This window comes from Scaptodrosophila lebanonensis, unplaced genomic scaffold (assembly GCF_003285725.1).
Source record: "Scaptodrosophila lebanonensis strain 11010-0011.00,11010-0021.00 unplaced genomic scaffold, SlebRS2 tig00000024-arrow-pilon, whole genome shotgun sequence".
NCBI lineage: Eukaryota > Metazoa > Arthropoda > Insecta > Diptera > Drosophilidae > Scaptodrosophila > Scaptodrosophila lebanonensis.
In genome coordinates, this window is record NW_022060538.1 from 1,477,061 (window position 1) to 1,497,062 (window position 20,002).

General features: G+C 37.3%; 1 protein-coding gene across 1 annotated transcript in view; it reads right to left on the reverse strand.

Annotated features, from left to right (window-relative positions):
- LOC115620188 (octopamine receptor Oamb) overlaps positions 1-20,002 on the reverse strand; it is a 54,374-nt gene that overhangs the window by 24,356 nt on the left and 10,016 nt on the right. The window contains exon 3 of the mRNA XM_030513318.1: positions 31-322. Within this exon, the coding sequence (XP_030369178.1) occupies positions 31-282 (252 nt within the window). The 5' untranslated portion in view covers positions 283-322. The remainder of the gene's footprint in view (positions 1-30; positions 323-20,002) is intronic.

Genomic DNA, 20,002 nt, shown 5'->3' on the forward strand with positions numbered 1-20,002 from the left:
ATTGTTATTATATCATAGTTGCAAACTCACCTTAAAAACCTCCCACGTGGCGGAGAATGGCAGCACCGCCAGACCCACTAACAAATCGGCAACTGCCAAGTTAACAATGAAAAAATTTGTAACGCTACGTAATTTGTTCGAACAGAAGACGGCGGCTATTACTAGACAATTGCCACCAATGACCAGAACGTTGATAAACTCGAGTATGGCCAAGGAGATCAGATTCGCTGGTTCCGTCCATTTCACAGATTTAATGAGATTCTCGCACTCTGTGTCATTCATGGCGGTACTTTTGTGATGGGTGTATGTATGTGTTTACCACCTGCAAAGTAGAAGTGAAGCAGAAAGAGCGCACATTAGCAGGCTGCAAATATAATTAGCTGGGCTCGCAAAGTTCAAATGTTCATGGAGCCGTCTAATTAATTTATGAAAAAATGTGCTGCCGCTCTAAATAAGTAACAAAAAAGGTCAAATTAGCGCGGCGGCAGACAATACAAAAACAAATATGACAGGCACACAACCACTTACATAAGTCCAACCATCCAGCTCGGAGATCGGACAGTCAAAATTTAAACTGAAGCTCCGCGAGTCAACACAGCTGCCGGAGGATTGTCTCATTTCAATCGGGAAAAATGAACAAACTCGTCCTTTCTCGGCTCAGGAGAATCTGTATACCAAGTTTGGTTATTCTAGCTCTTATACTTTCTGAGACCGTTGACTTCATACAGACGGACAGACAGACGGATAGACGGCCATCGCTATATCGACTCGGCTTGTCATGCTGATCAAGACTATATATATTTTGTGGGGTCTGCCACGCCTCCTTCTGTGTGTTACATGTACACTCGCACAAAACTAATATACCCTTGTACCCTTTGGTTTCAGGGTATAAAAAACACATTCTAAAAGAGAAATATTGAAAATGGTTCCCTCACAAATATTCAGCTTCATTCTTTAGCTACGGACTTGAATGCTAAGGTTTGAAGTCTAAATTCCAAGGCATGACTATTAAAATTTTCCTGTTTGTTTAATGTTATATGTAGTAAAACTTTAATATTAACTGTTAGAAAGCCGATCTTTCCTTTATAAGATGGTAAGTTAGATAACTCAGGTGAGCCAATTGGATCAAAACAGAATAAGTTTCAGCACATTTCCATTCGAATTATAGCATACAATATATTGATTCAAACAATACTCTTTTATGTAAATAATTTTCTAACTCATGTTTTATCTAAGACTAAGGGAAGTAATGCCGTTAAGATAAACTTGGAAATAAATACAAAAAGTTGAACTAAAACTCCGCTTAGTTTGTATGTTCACGCCAAAATAGGGTGTGCGTGGGCTTGTTTGTTGTAATGTAACAAATCCGGAGCGGTTTACTCCAACTTTATTTTTTGTTGTTGTCGGTGCGGCCGCTTGGCTGCAGCTGACAAGCAAGTCTCATTAAAAAATATGCCATAATTTGTGGCCGGACAGCCGGACAAAATGGCTGTCGGCATATTTGCTTAATTGTTTTGTAAGACGACGTAAGCCTGGCGTGCTGACGAGCTGTCTGACCGAGTCGGCTTACATTTAAAGTGCCCACGCGCACTAATGCACACTCACACACACAGACACACACACACACACACATATATATATGTACACACACAGAGAGAGATGAGGAAGGGAGAAGGAGAAACATAAAGCGTGTCGCAGAGTTGAAATAATTGAAAGTTAAATGCCTGCTCGCAAGCGGAAGCGGAAAAGGCGCCATTGTAATCGGACTCGTAATGCACACTAGCCGGTGGTGAGAGGCAAACGCGAAATCCTACTTGGCATGCACATTGCGTGTGCACTGCAATTAAATTTCTGTAATTAATTGCCGTCGTCTGCCGTGTTTATTAAATGCAACTTATTGCAATCGTTTCATGAATGAAAATTCATTTCAATTAAAATGTACGAGTTGTACTCGCACGGCTTATCCTCTTGATAGCCAGTCATCGACATCACTTGTTGTCTATTGGCATGCAATTGTATCATTAAATCAACATCAACTACAACCAAGCAACGAACAATATTTGGCTATACATAAATATCAATATTGGCAGTATTTGAAATTATTTTTGACTTTAATGCAGCGCATGCCTGCTGCGCATACGCATGCAACACACACATCCGCACACACTCTAGAATTTTCTTTAGGTTTGGGTAATTGTTATATGAAATATTCAAAACACGCAACAAATCGATTAAAATATATTTGCTCTAATGCCTCGTATGCCTCTCCCCACATTTTGCTACCCATTCAATATGTTTTGTGAGAACTTTACAACTTTGGCACGTTCCCCTCTAATAGACGAATCGATGGTTCGAAGTGGTGCGTGTGCGAGACGGTTGTTGTTGCCATCGGCCGATTCACTGGCAAGGTAATAGTGAACACCTGGTGTGGCTGCTTAACTTTTTGTTTTCGTACAGAAATGCCAAACGAATTGGCCCCCGAAATTAGTATGTGCTCTTATAAAGTACATGTAAATATTTCTACCGCTCCTATTGTTGACCTTTTTGTGGTTGCTGCTGTTGTGCGGTAGCAACAATTCCTCAATTATCTATGACGTCACAAGCTGCCAAAGGGCTTGTGAACGCACCCAAGTCTTATTAGCGGTGGGTAGTTTGTATTGTACCTTTCCTATTATGTGCTAAGCTATTTTCGTGATGACCCTTGCCAACGAAGCAGAACAATCAAGTTTCTTCGAATAATCGGGCGACTACGAACCAATAGCTTAGACAATGTTTTTAGTGTTTTGCATGGAAAGAAATAAGGATTTGTAATTGCAATGGCATCTGCCTTCTTAGATATCGAATTACCATCATGCTTTATACTTTACTTTATTAATTTATATCCAGCTATAATATCTATTTAGCAGTTATCGTAACAAGGCTTTCAGCTAGCATTTGTATATAAATAATTAAATAGTGTTGGAACACAATTGTTCCTGTGGCGCACATGAAAGGAGTCTATATGACAGGCTATCTATTGTTTGCAGCGCAGCAGATCGCAAGGTGCATTGAATATTAAGGCAAAATCGATTTGGATTGTCATGCTAAGTACTATTGCTTACTTCAGTGCTTTTTATTACTTTACTTGTTTGATGGAAAATCCATGTTAATTTAACAAATAAGAATGGAATGCGAAAGTCATATGTACATTATTATAATGTGTGTATTTAGTCATTTTTGTTGATAATAAAAAACAAGTAAAAAAGCTAAAGTCGGGTGTGCCGACTTTGAAACACTCTGTACATATGTTTAGAATAATTATACCAATTAAAACAATTAAAAAAGCTAATGTCGGGTGTCCCGACTTTGAAATACTCTGTACATATGTTTACAAATTAAAAAAAGTAAGAGAAGTAAAAAAATTTTTGTTATCGGTTTTACCTCTTTTGGGATTCGAACTCACGTCAAGGGTGTATAATTGCACATTTACATCGCAATTGCGTTTATGTGAGTGTATGTAAGCTTATGCGCGTCTATTCGTGTCTGTGTAAGCATGTTTTCAGTCAACCAAAGCTATAACTTCTTGTTAAATTGGTCTATCATGATGATACTGGCATACGGACACATAAGCACTAACTGGGGGCATTTGCAAAATTTGAGTTCGAAATTATAAGGGGAGTAACAGGAGTTACGATTTGCGTGGGAGAGGGGGGAGGGAAATTCGTAAATACACATTTTCTGCGTATTCACAAAAGGCATCTTGGACTAAAATTTGGTGTCCCTAACTCTTATAGTGTCCGAGATATGGGCGATTATACGAATGGAAAATCGGGAAAATCCCCATAGGGATGAAGTGGGGGAAAGTAAAATATAAAAAATATAAAAAAATTGCGCAGTGTGCACACATAAGGCATCTTTGTGCAAAATTTGGTGTATCTAGCTCTTATAGTCTCTAAGATCCAGGTGTTCATACGGACAGACAGACCGACAGATGGACAGACGGACAGACAGACAGACGGACAGGGCTAGATCAACTCGTCTTGTCATGCCTATCAAGAATATATATACTTTGTGGGGTCTGCCCTCCTCCTTCTGCCTGTTACACTTTTCAGCTCGCGCAAACCTAATATACTCCTTTACATTTCATGTACAGAGTATAAAAACGAAGGTATATTAATACAGGTAATATACAGATGGCAATCAAATGAAATGTATATTCAAGTCTTTCTACTTGTTCTTGTAAAATGAACCTCTTCAGATTTTACTGATTACGGTGCTTAATGAATCATTAAATCATGAGAATTACATAACTATATACTAATTCCCTATAACTTTAAAATGTAATTAAGTAATTACTTAGATCGTCGTTATTATTTGGGCTAAAATAAGGCTATTATGCATTTTTGCGTAATACTAACATAAACAAGTAAAAAAGCTAAAGTCGGGTGTCCCGACTTTGAAATACTCTGTACATATGTTTACAATAATTATAGAAAATAAAAAAAAATTAAGAAAATAAAAAAAAACTTTGATCGATTTTACCTCTCTCGGTATTCGAACTCACGTAAAGGGTTAATAATTGCCCTTTTACATTGCAATTGCGTCTGTGTGAGTGTATGTATGCCTATGCGCATCTATTCGTGTCTGTGTAAACATGTTAGCAGTCAACCAAACAGCAACATCAACAACAGCCGCGGGCAGCGCTTGAGCAGCGCTGCAGCAGCAAATTTATTTATGGCTATAACTTCTTGTTAAATCGGTCTATCATAGTGAAACTTGGCATACGGACACATTATAACTAACTGGGGGTATTTGCAAATTTTAGTTCGAAATTCCAAGAATTACGGGAGTTACGATTTGTGGGGTAGAGGGGGGAGGGAGGGAAATTCCAAAATATACACTTTCTGCGTATTCACATAAGGTATCTGGGACTATTTGGTGTTCTTAGGTCTTATAGTCTCCGAGATATAGACGATTATACGAATGGAAAATCGGGAAAACCCCCATAGGGGGAAAAGTGGGGGGAAAATCAAAAAAATAAAACAAACTCATATAGAATACACACATAACGCATCTTTGTGCAAAATTTGGTGTCTCTATCTCTTATAGTCTCTGAGATCCAGGTGTTCATACGGACGGACAGACGGACAGACGGACAGACTAACAGACGGACAGACAGACAGGGCTAGATCGACTCGTCTCGTCATGCTGATCAAGAATATATATACTTTGAGGGGTCTACCACGCCTCCTTCTGCCTGTTACATTTTTCAGCTCCCGCAAACCTAATATACTTCTGTACATTTCATGTACAGAGTATAATTAAGTTATTTCTAATTAAAGAGAAGCTCATCAGAAGAGCTTGTCAAGCTGGTATCGATAGCTTTCCCTTCTTTTGCGTGTTGACATTGCCCTTCATTGCCCTTGCATACAAATCATATTGATTTAGCAGGGAATATAGTGGGGCATATGGCCGTTTGCATGTTATCGGTAATTACTGAACAGAAACATGAAAAGAGAGCAACACGACTAGGTGTAATATGTATGAATAACCAGGCAGAAATGTGTGGCAATTCGAGTGCTAAAAAGCAACAGCTATAAAGCGGCATATAAATTTGTTTGTAGGATGGCGACAGTAGAAAGTGCAGAACATGAGAATATGGCAAAAGGGAGAAATATTTTCTTTTTGTTGGATAAAGGCATATGCCCTTCATTATAAATGCTGCTGCTGTTTTTTATTCTTCTTGCTTACGACTGCTAAAAATATTCATAACACTTAACAGGCGTGTGTGTGTGTGTGTGTGTGTGTGTGGAAGTGTGTGCGGATCTGCAGCTTACAATAAAGCCAATCAGTGGCCATACTCGTAAGTGCCTGGGTACGTATGCATATGTGTTTGTTTGTGTGCGCCTGCATAAATTACTCTCATATCGCATTAAGGGCGAGATGGTGCCTTTGTGCCACAGTATCCGGCAAAGCAAATATTTTTATGCAAGCGACAAAAAGTTTAAAGGCACGAAGGGCAAAAATAAAGGTCCAGGTCTTGCCCTTGTTGGATTGCCTTGCGTGCAATATGTGGATAATTAAAATTTTTTTTTGCATTTTATTCTCCGTAAAATGTGTGATTCAAGCCCTTTTTTGCTTTAAATGAAATTGGCGCGCAAATTTCTATTATTTCTGTAGACTTGCTGTTGTTGCTATTGTTGCTGTTATTGCTGTAGTCGGCTTGGCAGCTAATAATAAAAATTGCGAAAATTGAGTTACAAGTTAAAAACGCGCATTAAATGGTAGAGTGAAATAAATAATTGACTTTTAAAGCGCTCCTCGTGCATAAATTTTAAATAAGAGAAGCCAATGCTTTTAGCTTCCACATGGCGTATGAGCGATATCGCCTGCCTTACATTATTTCGCTACGTATACGCCTAGTTGATGGCAATGGCAATGGCTATGGTAACGGTAACGGCAGTGTGCGCAAAAACAAAAGCAGAAAGCTCAGTGCTGTGTGTGTGAAGGGAAAACATACGCATACATAAATATATGCCCATTTATACAAAGAGCTTGTTTGGCTCAGCCCTAGGCTTTTTGACATATTCATGAGTTAAATTTAATTGGCATGTCATAAAAAAGTTTGGCAAGCTTGTGCCGCTTGCTTTATTATATATGGCATTAAGTTTCCGTAGATTAATGCGTAAATGTGTGCGAATGCTGCCTAAGCAGTTCAAATCGTTAATTTGGCTTGTTGTTTTAGATTAAGGTAAGAAATCGCACGAAGATGCTGAAGTTAAATTGCTGAAAACTACATTTATTTAAATGTGCTTGGTAGCACAAGACAACATACCTTATTGTGTATATCTTGTAGCTTTGCGTACAATTTTCTATAAAATATCAACAAACTTGGACTGCAGTTTATAGAAAAGTTAAAGGCATGCCCAAATAAAGATACAACTAATTTGAGGCTAGCGCATGCCGTAACACACAGAAGGTTTGTCAATCACTAGATGTTGAAACTCGCCTCTACTCCACAAGTTGCGAATTGCTGAGAACTCTAATTGATAATATTATTTAAGTAAAAAACTTCATGCACTTAACTTTGGATGTCTGTATTCATTAAATATTTTCTGCGCTATCATCATATTATCGCCAAGAGCCGGACTGAAACTCAACTGATTCAATTCAATTATAGAGTTTGTATAAATATAGGCTTTGCTCAAAGAGTAGTGTATATTTGCACAATAGAAGCCATTGAAAGGCGAAATTAGTGCTGCACATATTGACATATCTAATGGACAAGCCATTTAATACTAGACGCACAGTCGACTGCCAACAACAAGTGCTTTAAAAGTTTAATTAAAAGTTTCCATTAGGGATTGTTGGTGTCAGCACAGCCAAGCACAGAAACATAGTTACACACATTTATGTGAGTGTCGGTATTTGGTTTACTCCGCATTCGTGTTGTGTACCACGAGCTCCCCCTCTCTCTATCTTTGAGTGTGTTTGTTTCGTGTTGATGGGTGCATTAAAATTGCAACGTTAGTTGCTGTAATTTTTATGCTAAAATGTTTACCAGGCGCACGTCATTTGCCTTTCAGCTGCTTTGCGGGACAGGCCAACCAAGACGACCATGGCTCGACAGCAAAGCCAATAAGGTCTGCTGCAGCCAAGTATTCCGAAAATTCATCGTGGCACAGAAACTGTCAGTGGAGCCATGCCATGGCCCACAATATGGTTTGCGGCTGCCTGGGAAACTGTCAGCTGAATGGCAAACAGAGCACCCGACACACGCACAGGTGCAGACGGGGCCTCGCACTATGCACACAAATTAGGAACAAAATTATATTTGCACAAAATAAATTAGACATGGAATAAAAACAGGGAAATCTAGATGCCGAGAACTGCACAAAAGCAAGGATTTGCTGGAAGTTGAAATGTATACGTTGTACTAGAAAGGGCAGTACCTTTCTAGCGACCAACGGAGATGTTGAAAATTAAATACGCTTTACGCCTGATTGTTCTTATTAAAAAAAGATAAGCACCTTGCTAGTACAAGTGTCTTTGCTAAAATACAACTAGCTTAAGTTGTGCCTTAAATAACTACTTTTTGAAATAACTAATGAGAAGAAGGAAAGCTGTTCTCAAGACATACATACTTGGTGTGATTATCTTTAGTTATAACTTTACCAAAAAGCCTATGGCACAGCGTAAAACTAGTGTAGAAAGAAAATTATATAATTGATTTGACCTGAGTGCAAACTTGCCCTGCAAACGGCTCTGTTGATTAGCTCGCTTAAATGGAGGATAACAATAGAACGCGATTAGGACTGATTGAATGTGGGTCTATGCCCATTGGACTATTCCAATCCTAAGCTCAACAGTAAATGAAGTATATGTATTGTCATAGCAACTTGAGCATGATCATCGGAATGGATAAATTATGAATGAAATGATTCTTTTCAGCTTTCAAATTCCGCTCGTTACCGTAGTAAGTGAGTAGAAAACATTTTCAGAAAAAGCGCAAAACTGATTTAACAAATTTCTGCTTTAACCCTATAGTACATAAAATCAAACTTAAACAAAATTCCAAACCACCAGAAGTACTAGGAACAACTGTATACAATTAAATTGCACACGTGAAATTAATAATTGACAACAAAGCAAATACTCTAAAGAACCGAGGATAAAGGGTCAGCGCTTGATTTTTTTTTCACTTCTTTCAGAGCTAACAACATTCATACATCATTCAGTTATTTCCGAAATGAGAACACTATTTAATTCAGTTACTCTGAGGTAATTAAATGCATATTAAATTTTGTTTTAAAGCCGACAAATGTGCCAAGCGATTGCATTGCTTAATTTATGTAACTTTCAATATTCCGATTGTGGTGAAGGGCAGTCAACAGTCAGTCAACTTATTGGCATAATGAAATTCCGCCCATTTGATGCCACGAAGCGCAAATGAGTTGAATTAAGCGCCAAATTAGCAGCAATTTTGCGCACAGTTTCTCACAATGGAGTGTAGTTCGAGGGCAGCCAGATTCAATGGAAGCCAACGGAAGCGGAAGCGGAAGTGGCCGCGACCCACACACTTCCAATGCTTTCACGTTCACACACAAAAATTCTGCCGCACCCATACATATAAACACACAGATACACCCACTCACACAAATAGATACAGACAGATACAACAAATTCGTGGCTTTCTAATTGTGTGTGTCGGCTGCGATGGCTGTTGCTGTCAAATGGCACCGCAGAGCAAACCGAAAGTTGACAGCGCGCGAACTGAAAGTTTTAATTTAATTTTGATAATTGAGCGCAACGCGAAGACGCCACAATTAAAAATGTAAATTTTCCGGTTAAATTTTGAACACCAACATTTGAAACTATGGGCTAAACTGAAACTAAGGGCGGTCGTTAGAAAACATTCAGGTTGTCATTCCTGCAAACATCGAGTGCAGAACGTCGACCGTAGGCTCTGATGGATATTTGTAGGCTTTGCGTGCGAGATTTGTGAAGTGTCGCAAGTGTTTATGGCAGCCATATCGATAAATTCCTTGAGCCTACTTCAAGTCGTTAGACAACTGCTGGCATCCCAGAGATTCGTGTTGGCTGGCTTTGCTTTATCTGCACGTTACGTGGGCGTCTTCTGGAGCATAAAATCAACTTGGCTTCGATGTCAGCTGTGGCAGTATCTGTGGCACAAAGGAGTGGAGTGCTTCGCCCCGTTTTGGTGATGCCTTGCGTGTTAAATTGAAATTGATGCTGTAAATTGCTTTAAGTAATTAAAATTGAATTAAAAGCTCGGGGCACTGCTCAGCGCGTGCGACTTGATCTACTAAATAGAGGGTAAGTAGTGTTGATATTAGCAAGCCACTCCAGGGACGGGGCGGTGAAAAAAGTGACTTTAATGCGTTTTTTACGAGCTGCCACCCAGCATGCTGCAATCGCAAGCGCATCACGTGTCGGATAAGCAATTTTACGACCGACTCTTAGTTTGACTTCCGAGGCGAGAGCATCCATAAAAGCCATCGTTGGCAGGCCAGCGGCGGGAGAGCGTGCAGCAATGCCATTTCTACTTGTCACAAGTGCCATGTAGATTTATTTGCGGATTTATTGCCACAATGGGCACAAAGGCAACGGCATATTTACCTAACGGTAAATGTGGCGCAACTACATGGACACGGACAACTCAAGCAACGTGACGATAGACAACTACAACATAATCAACGTCAGGAGCACACACATACGCGCGCAATCGCACGGCAGCGTGTCAAAGTTGATTGCAGCCTGCAGTCAGCCTGACATTCAGCGTGACAGGCAGACAAGCAGACGGCAGACAGACAGACGGGCAGACGAACATGCGACAGCTGGACGACATATTTTCTCGACACCACGGGGCCGAGTGTGCAACTTGCAGCTGCCGCACGTGCCCCACACATTAGGCATGTATGTTGGCATGTGTGCGTCCGTTCCGCGGCCTGTCCGGACCTTTGCCATGCATTGGTATGCCGTGCACGCAGCGCGTGCCTTCATCAACACCGGAAACGCGCAACGGAAATAATAACAGGAAATGTTCCCAGCAAGTCTTTAACACGCCGACTCCACACGATGTTTCAGCTAATTGCAAAGAACACGCATTCAGGACATTTTCGTGAAGAACTGCCTAACTACAAGTAAGTCAGTGATTGAATAAAAGTTGAAAGGAATAAGATTATATTGGATTATATTATATTATTATATATTTATATAACAAAAATATAGAGAAAATATGTTGCTCAAGGCTTGTAATAGATTCTGTTTCTGTGCCCTAAAAAATCAACTTCTCCGACAGTCAATTTGTGGAGGAACACAACATTGAGAACTGCTCAAAAGTATATGCCATGAGGATCCCAGTTTATGTCACGAAGATACAAAATATGATATTGTTTCTAGACCAGTATATTCCAATTCAGATCCGGTTTTATATTCAGGCACATGATATACTAGAGAACTGTATTAAAGCTAATTGGTTAAAAATTAATAAGTATATAAGTATATAATAAGTATATTGGTGATTAATGTAAATGCAAATAAAATTATTTGAAGTACTTATATTATAATAGTCTAGTATATTGTAAATCATTTGTAATGTCTTCAACAAGTTGCTTTGATTGTGGGAATGTTCAAGTTAAACAATAACTTTGGTCAATATTGGTGGTAAATATTTGCATGAAAATTGTAACTGTCAGCATCAACTGTCTATAAACTTGAAAAATTGATTGCTCGATTTCAGCAAAGGACACCGTTTTCAATTGTCATTTGTTGACTGATAGATTGTTAACTCTTATTAACTCTGCCAAGTACATCTTCTCCCTTTTTGAAGAAATTATATATACAATCGAAACATATTTTTCATAGTCGTCGTGTGATCTGGTCACCAATAAATACATAGATCGCCACATTCAGGCTAACTTGTTCGGCTGCAAGTATAAATTATCGAAACTCGACTGCACATATATTTAGCTACAATGATACATTCGCAAACCCTTGTCAATAACAGCAGATGGTTGGGTATGTGGAGTCCTGAGTTAGAGCTATGTTGTTGCAGTTGCCCTCTCGCCATGTTGTTGTTTTGGTTGGTAAACTCGCGATGCCAACACGTGGCCCACGCCCACACACATCGTCGCAATCGAACACAGTACGAGTTTATTTGTCTATTTGTTTACAGGAAAATCACCGATGAAAGAAAAGTGTTCGCTTTTTTTTCACCGTCGCTTTCAACCAGCTAGGTGGTGGCTCCACCACCTACCAAAATAAACATATACGAGTAGGAGCAGAGTCTGCTCCGTAGGGGGCCTGCGGCTGATGCTCGATTTTTGTGCGTATGAAACGCGTCGTTATCAATTGCTTTTTGATGACATCAAACTTTTAAACTGTAAACAAATTTTGTGAAACGGAGGACTACAAATAAAATGTAAGTAGACAAGGATAAGTGAACGCGTTTAGTCACATTTTTATTTTGGGGGAGTCTCGAATGCTATTGAACCAAAACGACGGGGCGTATACGCAATGCCTGACTTTAAATATCAAAAGAGCTCGCATTTAACTTCTCGACTTCTGTCAATTTGTTTCAAAAGTTATGCTCCTAATATTCCCGTGCTGTCTAAGCTCGCTCCATTTGCTGTTTCCAGTGTACATATATCCAGTCTTCAGCACAGTTGTTGTGTAATTTAAGTTGCGTTAGGTCTTCAGGTTGTGCGATGTGACACCCGTGTATAGGATAATGAAAGAAGAGCGCGTTACTTGGTAGCTGACAGTTGATAGTACCCGACCTTGAAGCGTTGCAAGCAACAATGTTGTCTTCTTGACTCTTAAATATGCCTGTTGAAGTATTTATTTTGTATTGAGGCACTGGCTTTGGGTTTTCTTTATTTTTGAACACTGTTTTTCTAGCGTTTCCGTTTATCCTGCTGTCTTGTCTGTCAACTGTCAATGGCACAGATTTCTCTAGGGTACTCTAATCGCAGTTATTTCAATTAACTAACTAGGAAGTGCCTTTTATTGGCAAGATAATTCGTAGCGACCACATAAAGTTCAAAAATACTTTGAATTTCTCATTGTTTACATCTAATTTAAAGCATAAATGATATGTTTACTTATAGAGGCAGTAATAAATAGAAGGCGGTCTGTCGATTTCTGGAACGTGTGAAGGAAAATATCTGTACAAGACGATATCTTATCATCGTATCGATTGTTAGGTTGGACGAACTTCAATGGAGATAAACTACTTTCCCTGCAGAAATTCGACGCCAAGTAAACATTTGTAATTTTTCTTTAGGAATGATCTGAGAAATAGAAATAAAACTTGTCGAGCTGGTGATCATTCTAATTCATTCATATATGATTGGAGATAAAAGGATGCATAGCATTGGGTCAAATTTCAATACATTAGTATTAATAGTATTATTGGTATGGCCAATAGTTATTCTATTTGGCTGAAAAAAATGTAAGTGCAGAATAATGTCATGTTCGCCATAGCTATTAATAAACAATTAATTGAGAAATCAAATTTCAGCTGTCAGCACAGACAAAAAGTAAATTTTATTTATTTATTTTGAATTAAAGTACATATTCTTAATCGTCTGTGGAAGTTAAATAAAACTATTTTGTCATATCTTAATTTGGAAGAACAATTCTCTCAAATAGTTTGAAACGAGACATGTTTTGTTGGTTTTAACTTTTCCAATGATTTTGTTGCTTAAGTGTTCGCCTAATGTGTCATCTGCTTGGTATGTTTACCTGTTTATTTATTTACTTATTTACTCCAGGTAACAGACAGTTACAAATTAAATGCTAACATTAAATTAAACGGAGCAATAGCTTCTATGGCCTTCAGCTACATGTTTGTATATTTATTTATAAAATGTTGTTAATATTTGGTAATTGTCTCGTGATAGATAAACCTGTTAACTTTTAAGCACAGCAGATGAAAATGACTAGACATTTTGCTACATTGTGTTGATTCACAGCGACAACAAAAGGTCCTGAAATGAGTTTGCATTTTCCTTGGACTTTTGTATCAGTGAACTTCTGAATTCTGGCAGTTGCTGTGAATTTCTTGTGAGGCAAAATGTGCTTCTGCTGCTTAATTTGTCTTTGAATGCAACTACAATTTCACGCCTCGTCGCTTCTCAGCAACTTTTCAGTCAGTTTTCCTTCATTATCACTCGATGCGAAAATGAAATGTCAAAATTTGTTTCCGCCATCGACAATGCCATAGCTGCTTGAAAAAACAGCATTTTAATAGTTAATTTCCATGCATCTTTCAACGAGGAAGAAAAAATATCCACAGAAGAGATTTTTCAGATTTTAAATAAAGATTAAAGAGAAAAATGTTTGGTTAGCCAAAGTCAGAAGCGCGGGTGGAACTTTCCTCATTTAAGTTTTATTTGCGTCGCCAGCGAGTTAAAATAATGGAACATGTAACTAAGCTATCATCTAATCAATGTTTTATATACAATTTCTTGTTGTACAGACTACACACGTATTTGTCTCTGCCTGTCAGCGTTATAAATATGTATGAACAAAATAAATATACGAAGCAAATTGAAATGCGACTTTGGAAGGACGCATGTCGAAAAATGTCAAAGTTTTATTATTACGTGCACGAAACAAACAACTTCGACTTCGGGCCAATCCATCGCTGTGTATGGAAAAGTCCTTCTGGCATGCGTCATTTTGATTTGTTGTGCGTTGCCCGAAAGGTCAAATCATTGTCATAAGCCGAGAACTAATAACCGTAATTTTTATTTAATGGCCTTCGACATTCGCCGTCAGATAAGCCCTATACGGCCAATAATGGACACGCCTCGTGCTGAAATACCTCGAAATGTAAATGCACATTTATTAAATTATCTTTTTATTCCTGATGGACCGTTATCATGAATTGGGCCGCGAAAAAGTGTTTGTAATAATTAGTTTTTATTTCGAATTTATTTATTAAAATGTCGAAGTCACACCTTGAGCGTACGCATTAAAAAAATTTTATTTTTAGAAATAGAAATACAATATATTTTTTATACTGCTTAATTTACGAATAAGCACAATAGTTGCTTATTTGATAAGAAAAGTCTTTGATTTATGTTATAAGAAACATTGTTACATGAAATGTACAAGAGTATATTAGGTTTTCGGGAGGTGAAAAATGTAACAGGGACAAGGAGGCGTGGCAGACCCCACAAAGTATATATATATTCTTCATCAGCATGACAAGATCTCAAAGACTTCAAGAGATAGAGACACAAAATTTTGCACAAAGATGCCTTATGTGTATACGCTATTTTTTACTGGTTTTTTAATAATTACTGGCTAGAAATTTTTTTTTTATTTTTACGAAAATATTTCTATCTATTCATCTGTATACTACGAATTGGTATCTGGCATATTAATATACATATGAACATGTAATTGTATACATTTACCCGAAAAGTTAGGCTCTAATTAAATATTTAGTTCACTTTTCCAAGGCGCTTTTTCTGACTCTAAGCTCGAATTAACATTTTTTGCTTTTATTTTTTTTTTGCAACTCTTCAGCAATTCAATATGCTTGTGGGAAGTAAAAAAACACTTGCATATAATCTTTTATGTTGGCTACTGTTTTTGGGTAAAGGAAAACAATCGGCACAAAAATTACACATGATGGTGTGGGTGGGCCACTTAAGTTGAGCCTTATAATGCTAATGAGCTAGTTGTTTTTGTATTCCGATGTGACATGCACGAAATTAATGTAGCAAATATACGTTGCATGAATAATGCATGCCTGGAGTATATATGTGTGTATGTATATCGCATAGTAAAGTTGTGCAAAATGGCCGACAATGGCAAGCATTGTTATGACTCTCGAAATTCGGTGGCATACTTTTAGGCTGTGCATGTAAATGTAAATGTCAGGCCATGAGGAAATATTACATGAGGGTTTGTGTTTTGATTGATCCCCAATAGACTCACAAAACAATAAAAGCAACACCCACAAGCCCAACAGCAAGGGTGTGTATCATTATTATTGTTATTGCTGTTGTTAAATGGCGATAGACATTAAATAGCACTTCAAATTCTCGCATATCATTCGCACAAGAAAGACCCTAAATATTAGAATAAAAACATGTGTGTGAATACAAGTATGTGCTTTTATTGTGAATAATGCCCACTGCATGCATTGTATTGAAAATCGTCTACAGCCATAAAGCAAGTTAAATGCCATGCCAAAAAGTCGGGCCAAGTGATGCCTTGAGCTAGCATCGAGTGCCAAGCAGGAGCGCAAACAAATAACGTCACTATGGCATCCATGTTGGCAGCCACGAGTTGGCCAAGTGCGTCGCTAACAAGGCAAAATCACTCGTCTGCAAACACATTCAGGGCCACTTAAGTGTCGTTACACATTGCCCGCTATTTACATTCATTCATTCATTCACTTTGTTTTGCACAAGCTTCTTGCGTAAACATATGTACGTATGTGTAAAAAATTCACACAATACAAAAATAAATATATTTATGTACTTTTATACATATGTACATACTTAATGTAAACATGTATGTATCTATCTGTAAGACTACTTGCAAGGACGTACAGAGGTATCGAAAAACAGAATCGTGGAATGGAGGGATGCGTGTCTTGAAATGTTCCCATATTTTTCTTACTTTTTGGTAGTGAATGTTAACAGTCTCGACCTAAATAAACAACATGCAGCTTCCAAGTATTAATTAAAAGTATGCAACCTATTATGATAAAAGGTTTCATGATGTTTTTAGATAACCTATCTAAAATGTGTAAATTGAATTCGAATCTCGAATTGCAAGGAACCAATAGACTGTCTAAATACGTACAAAAACGAAAGATTTTGCCTTCATTAATCAAAATACAAGTATTTGCATTTTCTTTAAGCTTGAATGCAAGTAAAGTATTACATTTTCAGAAGTCACATCTTTCATCTGAAAGTTAGTTGTTCATATCAATCTGTTCATATCAATCTGTAAAGCGAGAGCTTTATAAGTCTTTAGTCTTTTTTTTTTGCTAACAGGAAATGGTTGTTTTTAGGAAAGTCTTTAATAATTGATGTGCTAGCTAATGGCGTATCTAATAGGTTCATTTTGAGAAATATTAAGACGAAGTTCAGAAAGAGGATACTTGTATATTGAGACTTTATTATTCATAAAATCAAATGCATTAAATTTGCACTCACTTTTTCACGAGCATCGCAATCACTAGATATTTCGATATATTTCTGGGATAGTTTTAACATAAACTTATGGGAAATTCCTGGTAAGTCTACTGGCATGATTACATTCGCCGCCAGCGTGTTTTTAAAGACATTGTCGTATTATTTCTCTTATCTGCTGCAGATTTGTGCATTTAAATGTCGTCCGTGCTTATGCAGTGTCGATATCTAGGCATACACATACACACATTTATACGCTCTCGCATTTCTATATGCATATAGACAAAACGCTGGCAGCGCAACAGACAGACAAAAGGATTTATTCGCCGTGCTCGACAAAATAAAAAAATGTAGCTCGCAAACTATGCACAACTCACACATTCTAACACATATACATATATACATGTGCTTACATGTGCGGTGAGTGGTGGAATGGTAGGGAGGGGAGGGGGCAGCTTATAGGGCATCTGTGCTGCTGTAGCCTTCCCATCTTTAGCTTTATATAAAAAATTGGCTGTGAAAACGCTTTGGGCAAATTTATTTTCTGTTTGCCCACATCTCTCAGCATTTTCCAACATGCACAATTTTTTTTATTTTTGCTGCTACTGGTATATTGTTTATTTTGTTCCCGTGCCACTCACTGTGCTTTGTTTTTTTAATTTAAAATATTTTTACTGCATTCTGTTCTCTTTTTCTGTGTCAATTCATATATTTTTTTGCATCTGCTGAATTTGTGGTTGGACAATGTGATAAAACTTTATAGCTTTAGTGCTTGCAGAGCTGGGCTTAATCGCGATTTATTGCATTAAAATTAATTTTTTATTTTACATTATCTGCATTAACAATCGCACATAAAATCTGGGATTAAACGTAAATAAGGAATAGAATTTACAATGAATAGAGAAAAAGATAAAACAACAAGTAGAAAATTACAAAAATTGCAAAAATTTACAAAATTCGCATTTTCATCATATTCACATAAGGTATATTGGACTTAAATTTTGTGTCCCTAGGTCTTAGATATATAGGTGACTATACAAACGGAAAATCACCCACAGGGGGTGAGATGGGGGGTGGGGCTTTTGAAATGTGGAGGGATAATCAAAAAAAAAAACAAGTAAAAAAGCTAAAGTCGGGTGTCCCGACTTTGAAATACTCTGTACATATGTTTAGAACAATTATAGAAATTTAAAAAAATAAGGGAATTACAAAAAAATTTTTGATCGATTTTACCTCTTTTGGTATTCGAACTCACGTAAAGGGTGTATAATTGCACATATACAAAGCAATTGCGTCTATGTGAGTGTATGTATGTTTATGCTCGTATATTCGTGTCTGTGTAAACATGTTAGCAGTCAACCAAACAGCAATATCAACAACAGCCGCGGGCAGCGCTTTTTTTTTTTAGGGACCAGCATCTATATACCAAGTTTGGTGCGATCAACCGTTTCCGAAATCCAGGCGTTCATCCAGACGGATGTACAGACGGACGGACGGACATGTCTAGATGGATTTCTCTCGCCTTGCTGATTAAGAATATATGTATATACTTAATGCTTCCTTCTGCCTGTTACTTGAATAATGTAAATTTGTTAATTCAAATCTTTCTTCTGGACAAATTTATATTGCAGATATTCTTTTAGCAGAAAAACAAGCCGTGCTTGTTGTTCAATGCCAAATTAAATTCATGTTCATAAGGAAAGAAATTTTTCTCAATTTTGATGAATTACAATTTGTTTAATGCCGATGACTTTTCAATATGATGCGTCTGTGTATGCGCCCCAGACGGGGCGTGTCTGGCCATGGCTTATAAAATAGGTAATAAATTTGTGTGACGCCTATCGAAATGAATACATGAGTGAATTGGATGCACGTCAGACCCACAGTGCCGTTCAGTCATTCATTCAGGTACTTAGTCAGTCGAGCATTCGAACAAGTTGCGTTTGCGCCTATGGGCTCATTCACAAGCCATTTAAATCATTTAGTAATACAAACAACGGTTTTTCATTTAAAACAGTCGCACATGGCCTAAACAAACGGCCCGTAAAATTCTAGCCACACGCACGCACACAAAGCAGAATCAAAGGCGAACGCAAAACGAAACTGTGCGGAATTTATAATGCCACAAAGAACGTACACCACAGAAAATTAGATTAATTTCACACAAACACACTCACAAATATACAAACACAGAGAGGCACTAGAATCAATTTGATGTTGCTGGCATGGTCATTGTACAATTTTCATTGTCAATGCGTTTTTATTACACAAATTTTCGAGGCAGTCAAAGTGCATTGTTGCTGTTGTAGAAAATACTTTTGCTCCTTGGCATTGATACGAACAATGTGATGCAACAATCGAACGAATGAAATTATATACAGGGATATTGTGGCATTGTGGAAGTGGGGTATTGAATCATTGCCAGCTTGTCAGCTTGCCATATTGCCAATTCAGAGTGTCAATCAATATGACAAAAGTGCAAGCACTCAACAGAGCAAAAATCAAATCTATAAATTGCATTTGTGCATAATAATGTGAAAAGCAATTTAATTTTGTTTTTGGCATATCGAGAAAACAATTTAAATATTTGAACGAGGCGGCAAGAGGGAAGAAACCAACTCGTCATCGTCAACTATAATTTGCGATTTCTATAATGGAATGTCATAGAAATCAATACAATTTGCAATACATTTATAGTAGATAACACAAAAGTCAGCAGCTGAGGTAAATGTTATGTCAGAATTGATACACATGTAGTATTATGTCTTTTTGGGAGATTGAAGTTAAAAGTTAGAAGTTGATGTGCCAGTCCGCTTGGGAAGAGGCTCATAATTCTGTTTTTCCAGATTTATTTTACTTACTGAACTATTAAATTAAAAATTAACAAAGCCATAAAAAGATTCCAATAACACTTGTAGTGTTATTTTTAGAGAAACTTCATTTTAATTAATTAATTCGGGCTATATTACTTTCTCATACATTTCACTAATAATTTTGGAGGTAAATTGCTTTGCCAAAATGAAGAATGGTAGTTTTAGTAAAACTTGCTTTCTAATGATAATACGTAAAAATTATTATAAATAAAGTATGTATTTGTGGTAATGTGCAGTGACGCAGACAAAGCTAATTTCTTAGCTCGTTTCCCTTATATTATTCAGGTTTAAATATGTAACTCAATCTAGTAAGTACTTTTGAACAAGGAAATTGCAAAATTTAATAATTACAAATATAATTTGATATTCTTCTTAAGTTTCATGTTCGTCTCTCTCAAATAATTTTTCCCGGCACTCTCTAAGTTTCACAAAAAAAAAAAAAAAAAAAAAAAAAAAAAAAAATAC